This window comes from Phalaenopsis equestris, unplaced genomic scaffold (genome assembly GCF_001263595.1).
Source record: "Phalaenopsis equestris unplaced genomic scaffold, ASM126359v1 Scaffold000829, whole genome shotgun sequence".
NCBI lineage: Eukaryota > Viridiplantae > Streptophyta > Magnoliopsida > Asparagales > Orchidaceae > Phalaenopsis > Phalaenopsis equestris.
The window spans coordinates 268,273-292,040 of record NW_018165269.1 but is presented as its reverse complement, the minus strand read 5'-3'; the positions used below and the strand labels follow the sequence as shown (position 1 = coordinate 292,040).

General features: G+C 35.3%; 1 protein-coding gene across 2 annotated transcripts in view; it reads left to right on the top strand.

The window, feature by feature from the left end:
- Nucleotides 1-23,768, top strand: part of LOC110031477 (regulation of nuclear pre-mRNA domain-containing protein 1B-like) — a 110,495-nt gene that overhangs the window by 30,381 nt on the left and 56,346 nt on the right. For both annotated transcript variants that reach the window (XM_020734687.1, XM_020734686.1), the window contains exons 4-5: nt 23,109-23,273; nt 23,379-23,535. In XM_020734687.1, coding sequence (XP_020590346.1) covers nt 23,109-23,273; nt 23,379-23,535 — 322 coding nt within the window. The remainder of the gene's footprint in view (nt 1-23,108; nt 23,274-23,378; nt 23,536-23,768) is intronic.

Here is a 23,768-nt window from a genome sequence, read left to right as displayed (position 1 = left end):
AATATACTTCTTTTCTCATTATAATTCCACTGATGATACCACTAGTAAAATTCAGTGATTGAGAATGAAAGTATACATATTTGATACTAGCTGTGAGGCAAAAAAAAAAAAAAAAATAATGCTCTAATCCCTGCCTCATTCTTTCTACTTCTCTGCCTCATTTCATAGTGTGTGTGAGTAATATATTTTTATTTTCATCAGATTGCCACAGGCTGTATCACTAGTAAATTTTAGTCGCATGAAATAATATTATACATATTTGCTACTAGTTGTGAGACTACTAGTAAATTTCAATATCTTGGAAATAAAATATACATATTTGCAACTAGTTGTGATGCCACAAAAAAAAGGAGAAACTACTCACATCATTGTCTCATTCTTTATACTTCTCTGCCTCATTTCACAGTGTGTGTGAGAGAGAAATATACTTCTATTCTTATCAGAATGCCACAGGTGGTACCACTACTAAATTTCAACGACTGGGACTGAAAATATGCATATTTACAACTAGCTGTGATGCAAAAAAAGAGACTCATTAGCCACATAACCGTCTCATTCTTTCTTCTTCTATGACTCGTTTCACTGTGTGTGCGTGTGTGAGAAATATACTTTTCTTCTCATTAGAATGCCACAGGTGGTACCACCAGTTAATTTCAATGGTTGAGAATGAGAATATGCATATTTGCCACTAGCTTTGATGCCAAAAAAAGGAGAGAAACATTGCTCACATAACTGTCTCATTCTTTCTTCTTCTACGACTCATTTCACAGTGAGTGTTTGTGTGAGAAAAATATTACTCTTCTCATCAGAATGCCATAGGTGATACCATCAGTTAATTTCAATGGCTGAGAATGAAAATTTGCATATTTGCAATTAGCTGTGATGAAAAAAAAAAGGAGAAACATTGCTTGCATAACTGTCTCATTCTTTCTTCTTCTATGAATCATTTCATAGTGTGTGTGTGAAAAATATACTTCTCTTCTCATCATAATGCCACTAGTAAATTTCAGTGGCGTTGAATCAAATTAGACATATTTGCTACTAGCTAGGAGACAAAAAAAATAAGAAAATAATGACTTTATCAATGTTTAATTCTTTCTAATTCTCTGTCTCATTTCGCAGTGTGTGGAAATATACTTCTTTAATCACTAGAATGCCCTAGGTGATATCACTAGTAAATTTCATTAACATGAAATGTAAGCAGCGAGGGAAAAAAAAAGAAAACCAAGGAAAGATCTATCACACCAAAACCATTATCATATAGAAGCACGGAACCAAAAAAATACAGCCGAATCTACACAGTGCAGAGCAATGGGAAACAAAAATGTAAATATAGGGAGAGGGGCGGTTAGGGCAGAGGAAGAAGAAGCTCCGTGGGAAATAGAAAGAGCAGAAAACAGGAATGCGTGGTTGAAAGAGGGACATGTGCGTAAAAATCTTGAGAATGAACGCGGGCCTCAAGGTCGATCCCGTGGACCGCTTTTCGCTAGGCGGCGCCTCCGCCGCGAATCGAAAGCTGCTCCCAAACGATGAAATGTCACGGGCCCCTGCCACGACGCGCTAAAAAAGCCACCCCAAACATGTTATGGGAATTGGGGTTGGCGCTACAATATTGCTCTAGCAACATTGCTATAATAACGTTACATTACCGTAGTAATTAAATAAAAGACTTTAGGAAATCATTTCTAATCAAATTACTTTTGTATATTTACAAGTTAATAAGTACTTTTATATATCAAATTGTTTGAAAAGAAAAAGAGTATTTTATTAAATAGTTTTGAATCTTTTGATAACTTTTAAGATGCACGAAAAATCAGGTATAATTTATAAGCAAAATTGTGGCTGTATATATTTTTTTTATTTGTTTGGTGTTACACATTATTCATGAACTGCTATAAAGTGCGCACAACTACAGGTACTTGTCATAATATAGTTTAATACACGGAAGTATATTAGATCACACATGGTTAGTTCTATGTAATCCTATAAATGTAACAACACTTTTCCAATTGTAAATAAATTATAAAAATAAGTGAGTGAATTGATACTATTAAGCTTAATCTGAATTCACTAACTCAACTATGCTATCTATACAATTTATTCACTACAACTAATTTACATCAGTATACAAATAAACAAAATACAAACTAATAATAATGGTAAAGTAAATATATGCCAAATATGAGAGCACAATTGTTTAATAGAATAAGTTAAATGAAAGTTTGTACACTAGTATAAGAGAATATTGCATTCACCACTTACAAATGCTATCCCAATCAATTTGTTCCAAGTTATTAATTTAATGTGAAAGTAAATTAGACGAAATAAACTTAAACTAATTATAGAACTTTAAATGCTATGATACATCCAAATCCAAGAATTACATCCATGTCTAGCCAACACTTTGGCTAATATTCTCATTATCTCAAGGTTGTCTTACAAATTCCTTTCTTAAAGCACAAGAAACCTATATTTCACACTCTGTTCGTAGGAGAGTGCTACTTTGTATAGTCTTCATCCTCTACTCTCTAAAACAAGAGAAAACATCAAGCCAAAGTTTTCTTGGGTTTTGGAAGAATCTAATGAGTATCTCCTAAAAATTAAAGCACAGAGCAGTCTCTAATTATTTGATTGAAATATATGCAATGAAAAGCACTTACAAAACCTAGCGATTGAAGTGAAAAACGTTCCAAAGTGAAAGCTTCAAAGGAATGAGTTTAATTTGATGAGCACCATTGGCTTTTCTTGAAAAGCTTTTCTTTTTATTTAACAAAATCTCTCTCTCCTCTCTCTCTCTCTCTCTTCTCACTCTCTCCTCTCTCACTCTCTCTCACACACACACACACACACACACACTCACATATATGTATGTCTATCTGCATGTATTTATGTATGTATGCATATGTATATATATGTATGCATATGTTTGTATATGCATGTATGCATATGTTTGTATATGCATGTATATGTGTATTTGTGTGTGTGTGTGTATGTATGTATGTGGAATTTTTTGTTACACCTAAGTGTATGTATGTATGTATGTATGTGGAATTTTTTGTTACACCTAAAAATGATTTGATAGGTTACATACAAGTGTATACATACACACATATACCTATGCATATACATACATATACATATACATATACATACATGGATGGATGGATGTTGTCTTAGAAGTGAGTTTTAAGTAATGTCATTTTGATTCATCAGCTGTGTTGGGTGAGATTGTATTGGGCAATTACTTGATATGATGATGACTTAACCTCAGATGGTATGATTGCTTTAGCTCCATGCAACAAGTGCTAGGAGTGATTGTAGGTGGTGTCTCATAGGTAGTTCGATATGCCTTAAATATTTCTATTATTTTGGTAAATTATTCTGTTTTATTCTTGCTAAAGATCTAGCTGAGTCTCTTGACCATGTTTTGTTGAAGGCTTTTGCCAAGTCTTTTACCATTGGGAAGTATTTTGATGAATGTTGCTGATAAATTTTGTGTTGGTCGATTAATCCATAATTTTATTTGCTTTTGAAAGCAAGGCCGATGTTTAATGATAATATTGCGTGGGACATTTAATTTTTTGACAATATTGTGTGTAAAGAAATTAATTATTTACTTGTTGGTCAGCTGAATGGAGTAGCTTTGATTCAGTTGGATTAATAGAAAATTGTTGTCAATATTAAATTGTTTCCCTTGGATGATGGTGGATAAATAGATTCATATATTTCTTCCCATCGTTTAAATGGCTAGGATGTTATGATTGGATGTAATGAGTTTAGATGTTGATATATAATATCACCATGGATTTGACATTTATGCACATTTTGGCATGATCCATGCAGTATTTCACCATTGATTTTCACTAATAACCCATTTTTGGATCTTTATTGTTATATTGGGGCTTGACTGGTGTGCATCATGGAGCCTTCCATGAACTTCAATCACAATATTATTCATTTTATCAATTCCGAAACATCACAATCGCCCTTGATTAAAGAATTGATGATAGTGTGTTGTTGAGAAAATTTTATTGTAAAGCTTTCTTCTTGGCTCACTTTGCCATCAATTTAGTTATTGATAAAATGCTTTACGATTATCTTTCTTTTCTTTAATGAAAGTTTTTTATTAGCATTATGGGGCTCAAACTTGTGCTCTATTAGGGTAGTTTGACTCTTATTAGCTTTGAAAAATAGCTTGTGAGGGAGAGCAAGTAACAACTGAGATTACATGCCACCAAGTTAAGCTTGATGTTCTTTTTAGCAACGAGTTTGATTATATTCTTTATTTCGGATGTTCTTATTTTACTAAGGAATGAACAACAATAGGAGTCATATACTGCTTGCTTGATATCAATGACCCATCTGCAAGGTTTGTGGAACCAGTTTGTTTGATTTTGTCTGATTGATTGAGGTTTGAGAAATAGCCAAATTCGTCTCAAATTGATATGAATTTGATAACCCCTCCACCTATGGATTGAGGCTGATTGGTGATGCGCTTTCTTGAAGCACTATGCAACTATTGATCATCATAGTGATTATTAATTTTTTTTCTTATTTAGGCCATATTTTTGGATAATTTAATCAATGGTGGAATTTGGGAGCATAAAGTAGATGTCATAACAATAATTTTCTTAACTTATTTGGTTTTGGCCTTCATTTTTGTTTTCTTTTTTGTCCGGACTTTTTGACAGTGTATTTTTAGACTAATGTTTATGTGTTACACTCGATGATCACCTTGTAAAACTAGCTTCAACTTGTATTGAGCTATCATTATAGATGTTAACTTTCTAGACGGAGCTTTTCGGGCCTCTATTGTAATTTAACTTTCTTTCTCCATCTTTATCATACTCTTTTCTTCATTGTTTTTTGGAATTTTATGTACTCTTGTTGACAGATTTTTCAAGCTATTTTTTTCATGGGGTAAAAGTTTGATCTCGATTATAGATCCACAATGAGTAATTCAGGTCGCTAGCAGAACTTTTTTTTACTCATTTCAGGTTTTCAAACTTATTTTGGGCATCATATTTATTTTTAGCTCCAAGATTTACCGTACAAAATGCCCACAACTTAGCATTGTTCTTTTTTATTCTTCTCGTTGATAGTCTTCCTCTAGATGTTAATGTTTCAACTTCATGTTTGTCATGACTCAGCCCAGGGCTTAGAATTAAATGAGATGAGAACAGACAGTCAAACAGTGAAAATCATCAATTTACTGCTATTCTATTTCTATCACTAACAGTTTAATATTCAAGTATACATGAAAAGTCACTAAAATTCAATTAAATTAACAAGTAGAAATTTGTGCTTTTTTTATTGTTATTCTCGTCTCCTTTACACCTTTTGCTCTTCTATTCTTGTTCAAATTCTTAAAACCTAAAAAATAATAAAACAACATAATGAGTTTTATTAAAATAACCCAAGATTAATTACACTTCTATACTACATTAACCTAAGAAAAAAAATCAATATAAATGCCGGTCTTATATATTTCTATAAGAAATCTTATAATATGCTAGCCTTTCATATTTTTATAAAAAAATTTTATATATGCTAATCCATGTATTAATGATCTTTTTTAAACGAAAATACTCAAAATTTTTTATATGCATTTACTTTATTTTAACCTTTTTTTTATATTCTTTATTTACACATTTATCTCTTTGAGAATTACCTTCAACAAAACCTAACATACCTTTGGCCAATATTATCTTGTCGGTATAACGGTTAGTGATCTAAACATTACAATTGTTTAGGGTGAAAATGTTCTTATCCCTGGGCGATTTTATCTGGTTGACACAACATTTAGTAATGTAAACATCTTAATTGTTTGAGATGATAAAGTGTTTATTCGTCTATCCCGTCAGCACATTGATTAGTGATTTAATTATCACAATTATCTGGGGTGAAAAATCCCTTGCCTGCTCCTGGCTGATATTATCTCATCTGCACAATGACTAACGATGTAAGCATCACAATTGTCTGGGGTGGTAAGCTTTGTCTACTCATCCTGACCGATGTTATCCCGTCGACATAGCAGTTAGTGATCTAACAATCACAATTGTCTGGGGTGGTAGAAAAACCTCTACGCGCACGGGTACACTGGCCTCACTTATACCATTATGTCTTTTTACTCCTCTGAACATGCACATACAAACATTCATATATGAATTATTTCATTTTTCATATTATACATTAGTTTGAGACATCTTCATGGATCTAATAACATGCATACTTACTTAGCTGTACAACTATTCATCATACATATCTCTCTTATCATTCATATCTCTTTTCTCATGGATATCTCTTATATCATGCATATCATTCGTATCTTTTATCTCATGCATATCTCTTATATCACGTCTCTTTCATAATTTTTCTCTAGCATGAATAGTTCAGTTAGTAAATTAATGATGATAATAGGTATTAGAAAGACCTTTTGCGTAATAATAGTCATCTTCATAGTCGGGGCTTTCACATTAGTTGGTCTTTTAAATATGAAGATTTTCTTTGTGAAAATTTAACAACAATGATTTACATGCTAATATACAGACATGTCAGTACTTAATTGACATGTTTTTGAACACGTATGCAGTGAGTAGCATTGATGATTGAAATTTTTAAACAATCGAACTCGATAGTGGCTCATCATTAGTTGGCGCATTTTGGCTCTATGTCCTAGCAGGACAATGAAAGGAGTGTTTTGTTGGTACATAAAAGTATATCATTTTTCTTTGACATTCATTCTTGATAGATTTCTTTTCAATTATTGATTTTTGAAGTTAAACACATTATGTGACATTTTTCTGCTAGTCAATTTAATTTTCTCAAGAGACATTGATATTCATATTTGCATTTTTGTTGGTATTTACTACAATAGATTTTTGGATCCTGTTGCTCATTTTATAGAGCTTGCTCAATTTTCCGAACAATAATGGTCGATGTAAGCAAGTTAGTTTTTTCTCTTTTTTTTTATTTTTAACTACTATTATTGCATTTATGACTGACCAAATACAAAAAGAGAATCTTTTTTTTTGTATAGTCATCAAATCCACGGGCTCAAAAATTTTTCGATCGGCTTTCTCAATAGATTTTTTGTTTTTCTAGTTCAAATTTTTAGAAGATATATTATACTTATTAAGATAAGATTAGCTAGAAAATTTTCTCGCATTATTTGAAGAATTTAATATTTGATTTCTGGTTTCCTACAAGCGCTAGCCTCCAAGTCCATTACCCATCCTAATAGGGAAAAATTTTAATTAAGATTATTCTTTAGGATCTAGATACTTATCATTAGTAACAACAATTTAATTTTGTATTGAAAATATTTACGGCTCTTAGATTTAGAGCAGATGATAAGAGGAATGATGACACTCGATGGGGCCTTCAATGTGCTTTGGTAGGAAGAGAAGAAAAGATAGCGGGCGATTAGCGGGATAACCGCTCATGCTGTTTTGGTGTTTTTCTTTTTAATGGATGGATGAGACCTTAGTGGCACATCATACAACACGCTATAATGTACAAGCACAAAGTTTTTAGGATTTTGAAAACATATAAGGTTTCAAAACTTTTTTATTTAATGTATGTCTATATATTTCAATTATTGATTTTTTAAATGCAATTAAATTGAACAAAATTATAACTATCTATAATAATAATAATAATTATTATTATTATAATAATCATCATCAATTTAAAATAAAAACATTTTTATTTTAATTTAATAATGATGAAATAATAATACAAATAATAATCATCATCAATTTAAAATAAAAACATTATAACTATCTCATGCTGTTTTGGTGTTTTTCTTTTTAATGGATGGATGGGACCTTAGTGGCACATCATACAAGACGCTATAATATACAAGCACAAAGTTTTTAGGATTTTGAAAACGTATAAGGTTTCAAAAATTTATTTTAATTTAATAATAATAATAATAATAATGTAATTACAAGCACAGTTTTTAGGATTTTGAAAACGTATAAGGTTTTAAAATTTATTTTAATTTAATAATAATAATAATAACAATAATAATAATAGCACAGTTTTTAGGATTTTGAAAACGTATAAGGTTTTAAAATTTATTTTAATTTAATAATAATAATAATAACAATAATAATAATAATATTAATCATCATCATCATCAATTTAAAATAAAAACATTATAACTATCTCATGCTATTTTGGTATTTTTCTTTTTAATGGATGGATGGGACCTTAGTGGCACAACATACAACACGCTATAATGTACAAGCACAAAGTTTTTAGGATTTTGAAACGTATATGGTTTCAAAACTTTTTAATTTAATGTATGTCTATATATTTCAATTATTGATTTTTTAAATGCAATTAAATTGAACAAAATTATAACTATCTATAATAATAATAATCATCATCATCATCATCAATTTAAAATAAAAAATTATTTAAAATAAAAAATTTAATAATGATGAAACCTTTTAAACAAAATAATTTCTAAAAAAAATTTAATTCAATATATATATATATATACATATATATATACATATATATATATATATATATGTATATATATGACGAACCTTAGCGCCTGCTACGGTGACTTCACGCTTGAAGAAGAAGGGTTTCGTGCCTGACTCTCTTTGTTTCGTCTTCCATCACTTTGTTTAGTGCTTCGTCTGTTTCGTAGAGCTCGTCGTGTTGCGCCTGGTCCGTCGTCCTTCGTCCTTCGTTGTGCTTGCCGCTCGTTGAAGGACGGTTTATGGGCATGAACTTTCGTCGTTTCTCGTGTTCGAAGCAAAACTGAAGGGCTTGTTTGCTACGTAGCCCCTCGACTGTTCCGCCAGTTTTGCTTGAACTGCTCGACTGCTCGCGTCCCAGCGGCAGTCGGCAGGCTGCACCAGCTGTTGCTCCTGCAGTGCTTGTGTGAAGCACACTAATGGCTTCAGAGCTTCCTACGCCGCCGCCCTTGCCGATGATAACTCTGCCAAACCCTTCGATGCTACAGTGGTTCACAAACGCAGCTCCCCTTTTTACCTCGCAGATAGTCCGATGTTCTTGCAGATGTACCATGATTCTGTTATAGGACATAGAAATTGCAATCTCATAAAAATAAGTAGAGAAAAAGGTGGGCAAACCAACAATATTCTTCTCTGACCCTGAAATTTCAAATCGTGCAGGAAAATATAAATTTACACTAGTTGGAAAGTTCCAATTAGGTCACCCTAAGATTGAGATTATCAGGAAGATTTTTTAAGATTTCAAACTAGTTGGGCTTGACAGGTGAGTCTTTTCGACTGAAGACATGTTATGATACAACTGAGCATAGAAGAAGATTACAATGGTTTTCTCAAAGAAACTCATCACAATCGAGGGCAATCACATGAAATTGCTCAAATGGATCCCTAATTTTGATCCTTGTCAAGAACCCCCAATTGCACCAATCTGGTTCTTATTACCTGAATTCAAGCTTAAATTCCTTGACCTACCTATCTTATATGCAATTGAGACTAACATTGGAAAACCTTTGCAGATAGACATACTTACAATTCACTTCTCAATGCTCTCTATTGCAAGGATTTTGATTGAAAGAGATATTATACTACCAAATGTAGAAGAAGTCTGACTTAGTTCTGTTCACAGAGGTTATTGACAAAAAATCATTCTAGAATAAAATCCTTACTACTGCAAATACTGTAAGATGTTTGGATACTCGCAAGAGAAATATTTCAGATTACACTCACAGTTGAGAACCAATATCCAAAAGTAGGAACATGCTGTTATTGCACCCCACGTGCTTCCAACAAACCTGATGACATCAAACCTGAGGAGGGAATCACCATAAGCAGGAGTTGGTGTTTGCCCTTGGGAACCCTTCTCCTGACCATACTATAAGGTAACAAACCTGATGACATCAAACCTGTGAATCACCATAAGCAGGAGTTGGTGTTTGCCCTTGGGAACCCTTCTCCTGACCATACTATAAGGAATAATGTTCGGATCGAAAATCAGGACAGCCCGCAACTCCTATTCAGAAAGCATCAGGTGCAGAGGTGACAATTCACACTTCACATACACTTGAACTTATCGCTGTGACAACGATTGCCTTTCCTTCTACTGCGGTTCTAATATCTAATCAGACCGAGGATCACATGAGCTAGTCTTTAGATGAAGAATGATAAGTTTACACTTCTCGACGAAAGAAAGAAAGAAGGCTGGGGGCGCTCCCCAACTTGGAAGCTTAATGGATGATACTTTGGTTACTCCTGACAACGACACAATATTTGAAAGTTTGTTATCTAGCTCCACTCCTAAAATTAGAGGAAGAGATAGGACTAAACTGACTCGTCCCTAGCTATTTGTTTTCTGCATGTTTTAAAATTTTTGAGTCTATCTATATCTTTTTGTTGGGGTATTACTATACTTTGTATCTTGTGGGTAGGGTGCCTCTATTGGGCCCTTTCATACAACTTTTATGTATCTTTTTTATTTCAATAAAATCAGTTCTTGGGCTTTTCATAAATATATATATATATATATATATGATATTTTACTCATGATAGTAAGGAGCTCGGAAGAAGACAAAAAAGAGAGAAAGGTAGAATTTTAGAGTAAAATGTGACTTTCCATAACATTTTCAGCAAAATGACTGCTTCAACTTGAATTGATAGGCATCGAGGCTTGCAAAAATTATCAAGATAAAATTTTATTTTGAGTTTAGCTTGGTTTAGAATTGAGTTTTAATTTAGGAAAATTTAAATCTGAGAAATTTCTATGATGTAGATTGCTTAAAAAAGAGATTTTGTGGCACTTATTGCAAAGAAAGTTACCCTGTTGTCGATTTTTAGTTGGTTAAAATATTCAATTTCTAATTCAAAAATTAAATTTATTTTAATCTTTGCATAAAAATATATTTAGATTCAAAAAGTCACAAATGACACAAAAGTACTAGAGATGTCCCATTTTAGTCCTCCTGTCTCGAGTTCTCGGAAGTGAACCGATTAAAAAATTTGTAAGTTGAGTACCATTGCCCGTAGTAACCAAAGTATCATCCATCAGATTCCTGAGCTCGGATTTCTGAGCTCGAGAAGATCTCTATTCTTTTTCTTCCTCCTGGATGTGTAGACCTGTCATTCCTCATCCGATGATTGACTCATCTAATCAGTAGATTCCAAAGGCGGTTGCATATCATGATCCCCTTGAGCTTGTGTAACATTAACATTATTCTGGACTTGATGAGGTGGTGGTGAAGCAGTAGAAGTATTTCTACCTGTATTATCGGTGATAGGTTCTATGGCAGACGGAGTCTGAAGAATCCCCTTCTCTCCCATGATAGAAGGTTCCAAAGACTTGGGAGCTACAACTGAGGACTGAATGATTGTCATATCGTCTACGGGGATATTGACGTCTTCCGAGGTATCCTTTTGATGATCAGTTGTGTCAAAAACTTGGTGCTGATTGGGATGAGATTGAATCACAGCCTCTGGCGGAGCACTTTGCTTTTTTGGTCTGAGGTGTGGGTGTAGATGGTGATAATGAGGACTAAAGTGGCCGAACACACGACAGTTCGAACAATACGACCGAAAATGCTCAATCTCTACCTTCTGCCAATATCCATGGTGCTGTGTGCCCAACCAGTTTTCCTCAGAAGCGGGTGAAGTGACGTCTCTTTCAACAAGTACTCTGGCTTCAAATGAACGGAAAAAATTAAAGTAGGAATGTCCGTCTTGAGTGGCTTTCCATAAGCTGAGACAAAAAAGTACAATAATTTTTGAGAAAAATAATGAAATTTCAGACCAGGGAGGAGAATCCAAACTGGAATGATTGACGGTTCCTTCTGTGGGTCAAAATCTTCATTGTTCTGTTATCAATCCAGATTATCCTTCTAGCAAATAAGCGCATGTAATCTTTTTCATTATTAATTTAAATAAGAACGTGTCTCCCATCTAATAGTCCAATTTTTCACTCTCCAACAAGGTGCATAAGTTCAAATTATTTACTAATGAGCTCCATTTTGGGATGATCATATAAAAATTTCCCAACCAACTTCAGACGACAGGAGAAAGCAAGTTGAATACCATCGTCTTCTGTAAAAAAAATGACAAACTTTCTATTTTTCCTACCAGACTTCTTGATGTTCTCCGCCCACTCAAATGAAGGAGGAAAAGATGGTGATTTAGGTGTACCTGAGGCGTGAACACCCGCAAGGGCAGCAACATACGATTTGTTTGAAGCAATCCCAAAAAAGGGAGGTTAACCTGTGGGACAACAAAGTGATAGTAGAGGAAGAGCAAATGCCGAAAGGGAAGTCAAGCAGTGGGCGATTTGTTCGAGCCAGAGGAAAGCTCGCGCCCTGCAAGCGAGGACAGGAGCCGCAGAAGAAGCCGTCGCTTCTCGGGATGACGAAGTACGAGCCGCGAGCCGCCGAAAGACGCCTGCTCTTCTCGGGATGATGAAAAAACACGCAAGCCCAAGGCTTGATATATTAAAGATAAATATACAGATAAGTTTGTATGGGTGGGCCTAAACACCCAGCCCACACGGTACAACACACACAAAAAAATGTAAAAGATTGGTACATATAGAAATAAAAGAAACCAAAAAACTAACGGGGCACTGAAAAAGTGTGGGTCATCCCAATCTAGTCGAAAGACGAAATCGCGGTGAATCAGAGAAACCAAGGATTCATCATAAGCGAACCCTATATATATATATATATATATATGAAAAAGCCCAATCTTCTACCGTGCTCGGCACCGCCAGGGGTTTGAGAAAGATATAGATAGGTTTGTATGGGTGGGCCTAAACACCCAATCCACACAGTACAACACACAAAAAAATGTAAATTATGGGTACATATAAAAATAAAAAAAAAACCCAAAAATCATCCTGGCGCTGAAAAAGTATAGGTCATCCCAATCTAGTCTTGTCTCTGACTCTATTTCTCGATAGGGATTCAGCTAGCAAATTAGTAAGGTGCTGACCATTACCTGTAGTAACCAAAGTATCATCCATAAGACTCCTGAGCTCTAGTAAATCTCTATTCTTCTTCTTCCTTTTGGAAGTGTAAACCTGTCATTCCTCCTCCAAAGAATCCGTCTGATGGGGTAGAGCGCAGAAGGGTTACCAACAGTAATACTCACTATAGGTTCTGCAATATGTGAAGTTTGAGTTGCCGCTACACCGGATACTTCTTGAAGAAGTGGAGCTGCGAGGCTCTTTTTATTATCAGTCTGAACACCATCATTTATAAGTAAGAGTCCATCAATATTGTTTTGTACGAATTTTATAGGTGTCGACATCTCATCACTCGCAGTAGCAGTAACAACAATTTCATGTGGGGATCCTCAGGGGCAACAGACACCTGTTCATTTGAACCTTAGATTTCAAATTATGATGAAATTTGTGGCATTTAGCCAGGATATGACCAAACAGATATGACCAAAGGATATGACCAAACATCTTACAGTGGATATAATATGGGGGTTTGTGTTCCGTGTCGATTTGTTGCCAATACCCATTATGGGTTGTGCCCAGCCAGACTTCAGTAACATCAGGTAAAATAATATCCCTTTCCACAAGTATTCTGGCATTCGAGGGTTTGGTTATGTTGAAAGTAGACAGATCTAGTTTCAAAGGATCCCCAAGGATGACTCCAATAGAGTAGAGAACCTGATGGTGAAAAAAATGCAGCTTGAGACCAGATAAACTAAACCATACCGGTATAGTGTGAGTTTCATGATTTGAGTCGAAATTAGGAGACCACTTGAGTAACTTCATTGATTTGCCTTCGATATTAAGATATTTCTTGAAGAAAATTCTGGTATAGTCTTCAGCCACTGTTAGTTGGATCAACACATGTCTTCTATCCATGAGTTCCACTTTCCACCTGTCTCACTCTTTCTGATAACATCCATGGGAGGGTGTCCCCACTGAAATTTTCTAATAAGAGCAAACTTGAATTTTTCCGTTAGGGTAGAAATTCCTGATTCAGATAAAAAGATTGATGCTTTTCCACCTTTCCTACTTTCATTCTTAATAAAAGGACAATCATCTGTGCCCTCACGAGATTCCTTATAACTTGAGGGAAATCCCACTGCGGACTCCACCTGAGGGTTACCCACCACATGGGCAAAGGAGACTTTGTCATGCTCAACCAAACACGAAGGAGGCGCCATCAGAGCAAGGAGAGCAGTCGGCTTTGAACTACAACGAAGTTCGGCAGGAACAGTGAACTATGTAGCGCGAGCCGACGAAGAAGTTGAACGCGTCGAGCGGAGAAGCGAACGCGTCGAGCGGAGAAGCGAATGCGACGAGCGGCTCTGTCAGAAGACGACGAGCGGCTCTGTTAGAGCGAACGCGTCGTCGTTGAGACGCAGAGGAGCGCGGGCTGACAGGCGAACCCTATATATATATATATATGTATATATATATATATATATATGTATATATACATATATATATATGTAGAATCAATACTTGAACTCAAAATTCATTTACTAAATCGACATATATACTTATGTGATTAACGTGTGCATCACCGCACTGTGAATCATATAGCACATAAATAAAGAAAGGAGAGAAACACAAAGCAAAGAGCATATGTCACTAAGTAAAAACAACTTATTTTATCTATTTAATGTCTATCATAATGTGTTATATACATATATACATATATATATATATATAGATTGATAATAATCAATACTATGTAAATGGGACGTCAGTCTTCCCACAATTTTAATCACTCGTAGCACAAAATGTATTGTCATCTCAAGCATAGGTTTTTTTTTAAAGTTTTTGTGGTTTTTGTGGGTGACCCTAACAATATGATTTTCTTCTTTTGATACTTTTTATGTTCTGGACTTGCTAGCATAGTTCATTTATAAATCAGACGCTCTTGTAGTGATTTTGAGTATATGATTGAGCCACTTCAATTTAAATTTCGTGACATGACGTTTGATTTTTGTCGTTATTCTTGCATTTAATTAGATTGAAGGTGCAACATTTATGGAGACTAATAAGATCTGCACGAATGATGATATGAAAGTGTTACGCAAATGGGCGTTTAAACATCGACTGTTAAGCAAGGACAAAAAACTTATGTTTGTAAGTGAGATTTTTTAGATATGGAGATAAAATTTTTCACTCAATCCTTAAAGTTTATGAACTATCATCCTTTGTCAGGCCCTTACAAGTTTGTGATGTGGCACTCTTTAAGTATTATATGAGGAGATAATTACGTGATGTTGAAGGGTATATTTTATAAACATAAACGTCTACAACAAGGAGAGAGAAAAGTTGAGGGGGTTCAACTAAAGAGAAAATACTAGTTTTTCGGTGCCTATATGTCGTAGTTCTTTAGGGTGGTGTTGCTAGTTTTGATCCTCGAGGAGGAGCTTTTGATGGGAATTATATAATAAAAATGTGGAGCAATATTAGAAGAAACATCATCTTCTTCTCCATGTACAACCTCTAACTTTCGCATAAAATAGCTGCGTTCTTTATTTGGTCGGTGATAGATAAAGCAAAATTTAATTTAATAATGATGAAAATTTTTGAACAAAAAGTTTCTTATTCAATATATATATATATATATATATATATTAGGAGTGGTACAAAGTAGGTTGGATGAGTGGGCCTAAGTAAGAACCCAAAGCACCCGATATACAACTCACATCAAAATCTCCAAAAAAAAAGTACATGTATACCCAAAACCATAATATTATAATCTCTACGCCAAAATCTCCAGACAGGGCAAAATTTACAAGCCGTTTGGAAGTAGTAGTTGAATCGGTGAGAGCTTTAAATGCTAAACAATATGGAGAAAATAATTGTTGAGATCTTCAAACTCTAATAGAGTGCCTTTTTCTTACGCAAAATTCACAATCCGTTTCATTTGGGTCACCGGCCAAATGCGTGTATAGGCTGGCCAAAAGACGATGACGAAGAACCAAAACAAATGGAAGATAAAGGTTTTGCACCAAGGACTAGAAGAAAGGGAGAACGAAAAGCTGGAGTAATTGATCTACCAAGAAAGGATCCGTGAAAACCCTTTACATAGATAATAGGAGCATGAGTGCGATCCAATGTACCCTTGCTTCTTATCTCTGGTTCTAGGTAGGGAGTTTGCTAATAAATGGTTAAGTTTTCTGCATTACCCAAATCAATCAAGGCATCATCCATTAAGTTCCTAAGTTCCAATAGGCCTTTATTATTATTCTTCTTCTTTCTAGATGTGTTAAACTTCCAATCTTCCTCCAAAGACTGGCTTAACTGATCAGTGTATTGGTCCAAAAATTGTCTGGTAGATGTAGGCTGTTGCACAATAGGATCACATTGTGCCTGATTGACATTAAAAACTTGTTCGATTTGATCAGATGGTAGGGTTGCAGTAGAAAGCTCACCTAGGATAGAATTTTGAGCTTGAAGCTGGGGCAATGACTCCTCATCCAGTACCAACTGAGGTTCCACAAGAGGTAAAATAAGTAAGCAATCCCCCTCAAGGACAGTAGTCCTCTCTGGTCTCAAAGGCTTTTCCACAGTTGAAGCGGTAGTCCGCTCTGGGGCAATAAAACAGACACCAACTCCTGTCTTGTGATAATTTCTTCTACAGGAGTAGATGTGTCAAGAGTAGTGTGGTTGGCCCATCCTTATGCAGTTGAGCTTTAGGTTTCTAGGGTGGAACCTGTGACATTTGTCAAGGGTATGCCCAGACATTTTATAATGTATACAATAAAAAAGTCTATGTTTCATGACAATTTGTTGTCAATATCCATTATGTGTTGTGCCCAACCAGACTTCTATAATATCAGGTAAAGTAATATCTCTTTCACTAAGTATTATGGCAACAGAAGACCTGGTTAGATTGAAGGTGGGTAGATCTAATTTTATAGTATTCCCAAGTATAGTCCCAATCAAGTAGAGAACCTGGTGATTAAATAAATGCAGCTTAAGACCAGATAAACTAAATCATACTAGTACAGTGGGAGGTTCGTGATTTGAGTCAAAATCAAGAGACTACTTGAGCAACTTCTTTGACTTTCCTGTAATGTTAAGATATTTTTTAGAGAAAATCTAAGCGTAGTCTTCAACCAAGGTTAACTGAATTAACACATTCCTCCCATCAAGAAGTCCCACTTTCTACTTTCTTACTTGTTTGAGATCTTCAAAACTCTTTCTGATAACTTCCGTAAAGGGGTGCCCCAACTGAAATTTTTTTATGAGAGCGAACTTGCATTTCTCAGCTAAGGTTGAAATTTCTAAATCAGTGAAAAAGAGAGCTATTTTTCCACCTCTCCTACTCGCCTTTTTAATAGAAGGTAAGTCACATGTACCATCACGATATTCCTTAAAACTTGACGAGAAGACAGTAGCCGACTCTACGACATGGTTACTCAACACGTGGATGAAGGAGGCTTTGCAGGGTTCAGCCGAAGGAGGGAGCGCTTCCATCGAAGCAGGGACGGTTCGATCAGAACAGATAGACGTGAAAATGTAGTAAGCGAAAGAGCAACACATCGTAGCAGGGAGCGAACGACGAATCCAACACAGGGCGGCAAGGATCGAGGCAGTGGAAAGCCGTTTTGGTTCAAGCAGGAGAAAACCACAGCAGTAGACAAAGCACGATAAAGGCGACGAAGGACGAAATAGATGAAGTCGAGGTTCGAACCCATTCTTCTTCTTCGAGCGTGACGGAGCGAGAATCAATCGAGCAGACGCTCTGAGTTTGCCATGAGGCGAAACCATAGTAGAGCCTCCCGTCATCTTTATATATATACATATATGTGTACGTGTGTGTGTATATACATCTATAATAATAATAATAATAATAATAATAATTAATATTATTTTTGAGAATTTTCTCATATAAATGGGACGCCATTTATCCCACAATTTTAATAACTTGTAGCACTGAATGTATTGTCATCTCAAGCATAGGCTTTTTTTAAAAAACAAAATTCTTGTGGGTGACCCTAACAATATGAGGGTCTTCTTTTGATAATTTTTATGTTTTGGACTCACCAACATAGTTGGGCTATGAATCAAGCACTCTTGTAGTGATTTCGAGTATGATCGGAAAAATTTTTGTTTTCGTGAGTGTAATTTATCCATGTGCCTTTTTTAAGTTTAGAATATTACATGATTTCTGTATAGTTGTGGATATAGATGGATCTCAAAAAAGTTTAGAATATTACATGATTTCTGTATAGTTGTGGATATAGATGGATCTCACTGAAATGCATAAATTGGTTTGTGCTTGAGTTTGTCCCTGCTTTTTTACTTTATTGTATTTGCAAATTTTGCTTATCACTATTAACCTAATAATCAAAATCTAAGAATGCTATTGCAAATTAAGAGAATAATATGACAACTTAAGTATTTCCCCTATATTATAATCCGTCTATTTGGTAGAAGCAGAGTACTGAATTTGTTGCCGTTAAATTTATATTTGACCTACATTTTTCAAGTTTATGATAGATTCTATATTTTTTAACATTGAAATCAGTCGCTATTTGGTTCTTTACTTCACTGATTCTCAACTCAATCTTTGACTTGTGGTCAATCCACTTTGTTGATGTCTCTAGTTGAGTCATGACATGGTGGCCACATTGGTTTTGTTTGCAAGCTATGATGCCTTTTCTCTTTGTTCTAATTCTAACTCAAAATTTTGTGTATCTCTCCATCACCCAACATTCTTCCACAACGTGCTTCTAGTGCTTTCTCCTTTGAATTTATTTGTATCTCTTAGGAAGACTATTGGTCATTTTTATAGACAGTCTTAAACGTTGTTCTCAGTTTCTTATGCTTTCTTTCTTTAGATTCACTGAGGCTATTTTCACTGGTACATATTGGGTGTTAGATTATGGTGTCTCTTCACACATGATAGGTAAATGCCAACCGTTTTTCTCAATTTACATTTCTTCTCTACCCCATTTCAATATTTTTGATGATCCAACCCTCTTATTTTTGGAAAAGGGGATTGCTCATCCTTCTAAATGTATATTTTACATAGCAATCTTAGACATCATTTTCAGCATCTTATGCTTTCTTCCATTAAATTCACTGACTGTTTTTATTGTTATGTTCTGGGTTTTAGATTATTTTGTCTCTTCCATACAATTGGTAAATGTCAAACCATTTTACTTTGTGTATATGCTGTCTCTACCTCCATCATTGTTGCTTATGATTCCCTTATCCTTTTTAGAGATGGAGAATTGTCCATCCTTCTATATTTCTCATTTTTAATCCTTTCATGTGCTCCAAACTTTCTTGTAACCTATTGTTTGTTCAGTATTACTAAATTCATAGTTATTTTGCATCCTTTTATTCACCTCATTTTTTTTCAAAATCTTGAGGAAAGTGTAGGTGCTGAATCTGACAAAATTTACTGCTTGACAACCAATGACATTTTGCTCTCTATTCTACAAACATTGTTTATCAATGCCGTTGTCGATTGTCTTCTTCCCCTCAAATAGTCCTTCAAATTGAATCCCACTATTTTGTCACTTTCATTAATGATTGGTCAAGTATTAGTCAAAACCTCCTAATGCATTTCAGTCTTACTTTGTTCATGTTTTTCTCTAGCATGCTAAGCTTTTTAATTATATCATTCTATGTACATATACATACATACATATATATATATATATATGAGGAGGAAGATACGAGGCACAATTTCTTTGAATGTGTTTTTTCTTTAAATGTTTGGAATATGTTTGGCTCACATTTCGGTATTTCTTGGTTACATAGGGGCACTTTAAGCAATTATTTGTGGCAATGGAAGGATTTTGATGTTAAAAGAGGGGGGTTTCCTCTCCCTTTATTAGTCCTCTGGTTTTTATGGACCTCCAGAAAATAGTTTTAAATACCATACTTCCCCCCCACTGCTTCTATGACTGTTGCTTATGTGCTTGCCTATTACAATAAGGTTCTAAGGGCCAGTTCTATTGATGTTCCTAATTTAAGGGTCCCCCCCCCCCCCCCCCCCCCCCCTTCCCCCCCCCTTTTTTAAAATGTGGATGGCTATTGGAATCCTGTCTATGTTGCGGTTGGGGACACATTTAAGGATTTTGAGGGTAGATGTCTCTGTTATTTCACCTCTCCTGTTGTCGCTGACAACCCATTGGCCACAGAATGCTGAGGGTTTTTTTGGCTTTAATGGTGGCTGCTGTTTTCAATTTTCATAATATTGAGGTGGAAACTGATTCTAAATTGCTCTATGATACTCTTTTGGGTATCTCTCCTCTCCTCTGAGATATATTTTGCACTTTTAAACATATTTTAACTTTTATGGCTGAAAAACATCTTGAGGTAAATTGGAAATTCATTCATAGAGAGGGCAACTCCCCTGCTGATTGGTTAGCCAAGCATGCAGGGGAGGTTTGTCACGTCGGTATTTACCCCCTGCTCCTCTCAGATGCCTCCTCATTGGGGATAACTTGAATTTGCCTTATGTCCGTATTTAAGCCTCTCTCCTCTTTTGAGATTTTATTATGCTTGGCAGGTTTTCGTATTTTTGCAGCAGGCTGATTTCTGTCTCCTTGCTTTTTGTTCCTGATTCCTGTTTCTGTTTTTTTCTCACGTCTTCCGCTGGTTACTGCTGTTTTGGACCTCTCTGCTCTACGCTCTTGTTTTTCAAACGCTTTTTGGTTGCTAGTGGGAATGCTTTTGGAGAACTCTACTAACCTGAAGACACTTTTTGTACATGTTTTTTCTATTTTTTTTATTTCAAGTTATACTAGAACACAGGTTTACTTATTTTTGGGTTTTTGTTCTTTGGTTTTGGGTATACATGTATTTTTGGAGTTTTCTTTTTGTGTGAGTTGTACTGTGAGGAGAGGAACCCCTAGGGGTGAGTCAAATGTTTTTTTTTGTTTTCATAGATGGGGATCCTCCCCCCTCCTATTTCTGTACTTTTTCTTTTAATTAACGCGTAGGGAGCCACCGCTGCTCTTTCCCAAAAAAAAAATATATATTTAGAAATAGCCCAAAGGCTGATATATTAAAGAGAAACTGTGCAGAAACTGTGCAGATAGGTTGTATGAGAGGGCCTAAATGAAAACCCAACTCACACGTTACAACACACACAAAAACCCAATAAAGCAAAAATACATAAAGATTAAAAAAAAACCAGAAAGCCACCAACCGGCTCAAAAGTGCTAGGGTCGTCCCACTTTAGTCCTACCTCTGCCTCTAGTTCTCGGAAGGGAGCGAACTAACAAATTGGTAAGGTTCGTACCATTCCACCATCATAATAAAGTCATCAACTTGTTGGATTTGTGATAGTCCCACTGCAAAATCTGTTCTCACGTCCATTCATACAACTCTATATATATATATATATATGCCAATCCTTTTTTGGCATTGCTAGAGCTAGAACTACACAGAGACTAGTATTCTTGCAAACCAAGTCTTGAGCCATTAAATTTGTAACCTATTTTTTCCACTCATACTTGGTTGGGTGCATTCGATAAACAAGTTTGCTTGGAAGAACCAACCCTAAAAGAAAATCTTCGGCATGCTGAACCACTCTCAGTGCAAACCACATATGAGGTAAACTATTAGTCAGGATATCAATTAACTCCCTAAATAGTGCTGATCCTTTTAAGGTATTAGCTTGTCAAGCTCATTACTTTTTAGGACAACAAATGCCGGTCTTGTTGGACTCTCTAATGGGCTGCTTGAATCACTAGCATCTTTTCCTTGTTGGTTGTAAGCGGTTAGTCCTCTCTACTGTCTTAATTTTCTCGTGTTACCATTTATTTCTTCAATTGTTTGCTGCTTAGTGAAAGCGATCATCCTCCTATTTGGGCAATTTGATGAAATGTTCCCGAAACCATGACTCTTCAAGAGCTTCTTGGCTAGGACTGATTTGAGAGCGTTTTTTGGCTCCACATGTTCTTCATTCTAAACTAGTTTTTTCTCAGGTGGGTTTAGCTTGGATGCTCCACTGGGTAAATTTTAGCTGCTTAATCCTGGGGTTGAATTCAGTTTGTGAGTTGTGGCAGGCACCTGTGACATTGTTGTTTCTCCACCTTCATGCATAAAGTATGGGCCAATTTTGCTGCAGTTGCATCACATTACTAATAGATGTCCTTTAGTCCTCCAAGATATCTTGCTGCTGCGTGCTCCTCTGGTTCCACCAACTCACATTTTAGTATGAGTTGATCAAATTGAACTGAGTACTCAGTAGAAGAATCTCTCTGTTGTAGGTGTTGGAGTTTTATGAACACATCCTATTAGTAATGCGGGGGAAGATATTTGCGTTACATCTCCTTTGTCAGTTTAGACCAGTCAGTGATTTTACTTTTCCCCTCACGTTGGCGAATATGCTTTAGATTCTCCTATCACAAGGACGTATTCTTCCTGAATTTGACTGTCAATTTAACTCTCATATCTTGAAGAATGTCTTTGGACTAACAAAAATTGTTCCACTGTTTGGAGTCACTCGACAAATTTGTCCGGATTTATGCGACCATTAAAATATGAGAAATTCACATTTACTTCAAAATTTTGGCTTCTCTAATATTCTATGTCAAATCATTGCGTGTTGGCTCTTTTTCATTGGAAACTTTCCGAAGGAAGGGATTTTCCTCCTCCCGTCAAGCTGGAGAGTCACTGTTGTGGCTAATGATGATCTCACCGGATTGTCTCCTCTCAAAGATACTAACCCTTGTTGCATTTGAAGAATTTTTTTTGCATATCCTCCATGGTAAGTTCGTGGACACCACCACATTGAGTTTTTCTCCTATGCAACACCGTCTCATTTTTGGTGGGGTGTGTTGGGGTGAATTTTTTTGTTTTTTTATTCATTATTTATTAATTTAGTTTCTATTTTATTTTTCCCCCTTTTCTTTTTCTCTTTATAATACTCAAAATATCATTGAAGTTTTTAATGCGATTGTCAAGTTTGTCCCAAAAAAAAATTTATGAATGTGATGAAGCTGAAAGCTAGTTTCTACTTTTCATTAGTTTTTTGTTGGCTGTTAATAATTTATTGTTGTTGATTTTTCTAAAGATCAATGCTACATTTCGATTCTAGTTACTTAAGCAAGCATTAGTTCCTGTAAATAATTGATTAAGTTTACAATCCTATTCTTCACCATTTATAATTTTCTAATATTCAGGTGGACATATGGGATGAACGAAAAGTTTTTGGATCTCGTGGCCGAGGGCTGAAAGATGTCATTCTTGGTAATGCACCACCTGTTCCACCTCCGTTGTCAGAAAACAATGGGAAGAATTCCAATCCCATTAAATTAGTGAAGAAAGATGCTCATTCTGTGAGAATAGTGAGTGACTTCTTTATAACTTCAATGTCCGAATTATTGTTTTTTTTTCCTTCTTGGCAAATGGCCTTTGTATATCTGTTCTTATAGATGTTATTCAAATTTTAGAAACTAGCCGTCGGGGGAATGCCTGAAAGAATTGTAACTGCATATCAAGCTGTTCTGGATGAGCATTTTGATGAAGACACGGCATTGAACAAATGCAAGTCTGCTGTTTGTGCTCTGGAGAACATGGAGAAGGAAGTTAATGATGCCTATGCCCTGGGTAGGATAAATAAATATACTTGCAGATCGTTTTTCTCCGTGTGAACTTATTAGGGAATAGTTACTGTCATTGTTTAGTATTATTGCTGAAGTTCAGTGTGTCCACATGTTTTGCGTTTATATTTATAAGTGTTTTGTTGACTCACTGAGGTTATTAGCTTGACTATACTATTGCATGATCTATAATTTGTAATACACGGCACTTTCATTGGTTGTTGTGTCTTTGGTAAGTTA